The sequence below is a fragment of the Coniophora puteana genome (assembly GCF_000271625.1).
Source record: "Coniophora puteana RWD-64-598 SS2 unplaced genomic scaffold CONPUscaffold_161, whole genome shotgun sequence".
NCBI lineage: Eukaryota > Fungi > Basidiomycota > Agaricomycetes > Boletales > Coniophoraceae > Coniophora > Coniophora puteana.
In genome coordinates, this window is record NW_006913213.1 from 1 (window position 1) to 2,519 (window position 2,519).

The 2,519-nt window shown below is 60.9% G+C and overlaps 2 protein-coding genes across 2 annotated transcripts; both read right to left on the reverse strand.

The window, feature by feature from the left end:
* Positions 1-6: 6 nt before the first annotated feature.
* Positions 7-354, reverse strand: CONPUDRAFT_30682 (protease; the record flags this gene model as incomplete). Its single annotated transcript, XM_007777888.1, has 1 exon — positions 7-354. A coding segment is annotated over one exon (348 nt), but the record flags the coding sequence as incomplete, so codon positions are not given.
* Positions 355-746: 392 nt separating this feature from the next.
* On the reverse strand, positions 747-1,613 carry CONPUDRAFT_30966 (uncharacterized protein; the record flags this gene model as incomplete). The annotated part of the gene is made up of 1 exon (XM_007777889.1): positions 747-1,613. A coding segment is annotated over one exon (867 nt), but the record flags the coding sequence as incomplete, so codon positions are not given.
* Positions 1,614-2,519: the final 906 nt, after the last annotated feature.

The window sequence follows — 2,519 nt, forward strand, 5'->3', positions numbered from 1 at the left end:
GCTGGGCTGCTCCTCTTCCTCTTCGTCTTCATCTTCCTCCACCTCCTGTAGCTCCGGGATACGGGACTGTAGGTGCCCTTGTTCCCAATCGATGTCCGGGTTAGTCTTCTTAAGCCAAGGCAGGCCCAGAATGACGCTTTCTCCGCCTAGATCGGTGACTAAGAAATCCGTCCAGGCTTCTTGATCATCGACTGTGAGATGTAGTCGGGCAAAGTGCGAGATATTGCCTGCTCGGTTCGGAGAGCCATCAATGTTAGTGATGCGTATGGGGGAGCGGAGAGGGAAGGTGGAGATTTTGTGTTGGTCAACGAAGAGCTGATCAAGAAATAGCGCTGTTGCGCCTGAGTCGACCATTGCCGCGGTCTCCATACTTCTATTGCGTCCTTGTAATTGTACTGGGATCCGGAAATGCGATGACAACGGGTCTATAGATTTCACGGTTCTTATAGTACATGCTTGAATCGAATCGTATAACGAGGTGGACAACATAGAGTATGGAGACGGGGGTGCTTCTGCTGCGGCAGTAACAGGCACCCGCTTTAAAAACCCGGGCGGAGGCGGTCGAGGAGGGCTTGCTGCTCAGCTAGGATCCTCTCTAGGTCCGCGATTTGGGTGGTGTTCTGGTCGGCGACGGGGACGGAGGCCGCAACGGTGGCGGTCGGGGGCTCTGTGAAGAGGGAGAACGGGGCAGAGTCTTGCCTGCTGGCTGCGACGCGCTGCCGGCCTTGCCCGCGGCTGAGCTGACCTCGGTTACGCTCCCGGCCGAGGTACTTGTCCTCGCAAACCGTCTCTTTGTGCCCCGTGCGACTGCAATAGCCGCAACGGTCGGTCTGGTGATTCCCGTCTCGCTTCAGGTGCTCCTTGGACCCGCAGCCGAAGCAGCGGCCGGTCATGGCGCGCTGGAACTCCTCTCGAGTCTTCCCGTTTCCCGTGCGCGTAGCGTCAACCTCCATAGCGTAGGGGTCGACCGCGGGGCGAGGGGCGGCCTGGGGCGTGTTGCCATAGCGGCGCGAGGCGTAGCCTCCGGTCTCTACGCGGAGTTCATCGAGCAGGTCCTGGGCTTTGCACGCTCGTTTGACCAGCGTGTTGAGGTCGGTTGGCTTGCCATGCGCAAGCTCAACTGGCAGCAGCTGGGTCTTGATGGCATTGGAGAGTCGCGCGTAGAAGCGGACACGGAGGTCGGCGTCGGAGTAGCCGGTGCGGGAGGCCAGGTCTTGGAACCGGGCCGCATAGTCTGCCACCCCAAGGGTGCCCTGGGACAGCTTGTCTAGGGCATGTCGTGCCTCCGCTTCCTCGTCTTGGGCCTGCCAGCGGACCTTGTAGTTGTCTACAAAGGTGGTCCACGACTCAGAGAAGGGGAAGGCAGGTGCGTTGACTCCTCCGGCCTCATGAGACGCAATGTCTTCTACGTAGCGACGGCCCCACGTGGCGGCGTCTCCCTCCATCAGGGAGAGGGCGGCCTTGATCCAAAGGCGGTCTTGGCGTACGCCCGCGAGGTTGAGAGGGCGGCCCTGCTCCTTTGCCCAGATCTGGAAGTATGCTAGGAAGCGGCGGGCATCGCTGCGTTCTCCCTTGAAGGCTGTGGGCTTGGCAATGGCCTTGGTCTCCGCGTTGATGGTCTGGACCGCCGGTGCCTGTTGTTGACCCTGGGCCTGGGTCTGGGCCCGCATCGCCTGGGTTTGGGCTTGCATCGCCGTTAGCAGCTGATTCAGAGTGGTGCCCAAAGCGGCCTGGTTGGTGACCAGCTGTGCGAGTTGGGCTTCCATGGGGTTTGACGGAGGCTGGGGTGTGGGTGGAGTGGTTGCGGTGGGGATAATTGGTGGTGCGGAGTTTGGGCGGAGTGAGGGGGACGGGGGCCTGGTGGGGGGTTGCGTACGAGTGCGACCTACGCGGCTGCCAAAGGAGGTAAAGGGCTGTAGGGTGGGAGGGGACGGCGGTGTCTGATAGCGGGAGCGTGCGGTGGGTTGTGGTCGGCGGAGGATAGAGAGGAACGAGGGGATGATGACGTCAAAGTCCCACTCGTCGTTGTTCTCGTCTACCGGTCGGTCGTCCTGTTCGTCGACTTGGATTCCGTGGAGGGGGAAGTCGCGCGCGTTGGGGCAAGGGTTATCGTCGCACTCTTCAAAACTGTCGTTATCGAGGGATACGTGTGTTCGATAGACTAAAGAGAAGCCGTGTGGGCGGCCTGCACAGTCGGCGGTGTTGGCTGAGAAGCGGGGCGTGGTGGCTGTAGGCTCTTGCCGGGGTACTGGAGCTGAGGGAGCTTCGTGGTGCTAGCGTTCGCGTCAAGTCTCTACGTAGAGGGTGGAGTGCGTGTGGGAGAAGGCGTAGATGAAGATGGCGGCGTAGGCGACGACGGCGAAGGCGACGAGCGCAAGAGCGAGACTGAGGTCGACGGACAGGATGATGATGAGCTCCAGCGAGTACGCTGCTGGAATGCGACAATTACTGGTCTGTGTGACGGTCCTGCAGGGGCGACTGGAGCTGAGGGTCGTCGGTGCAGTAGTAGATCTCGACCT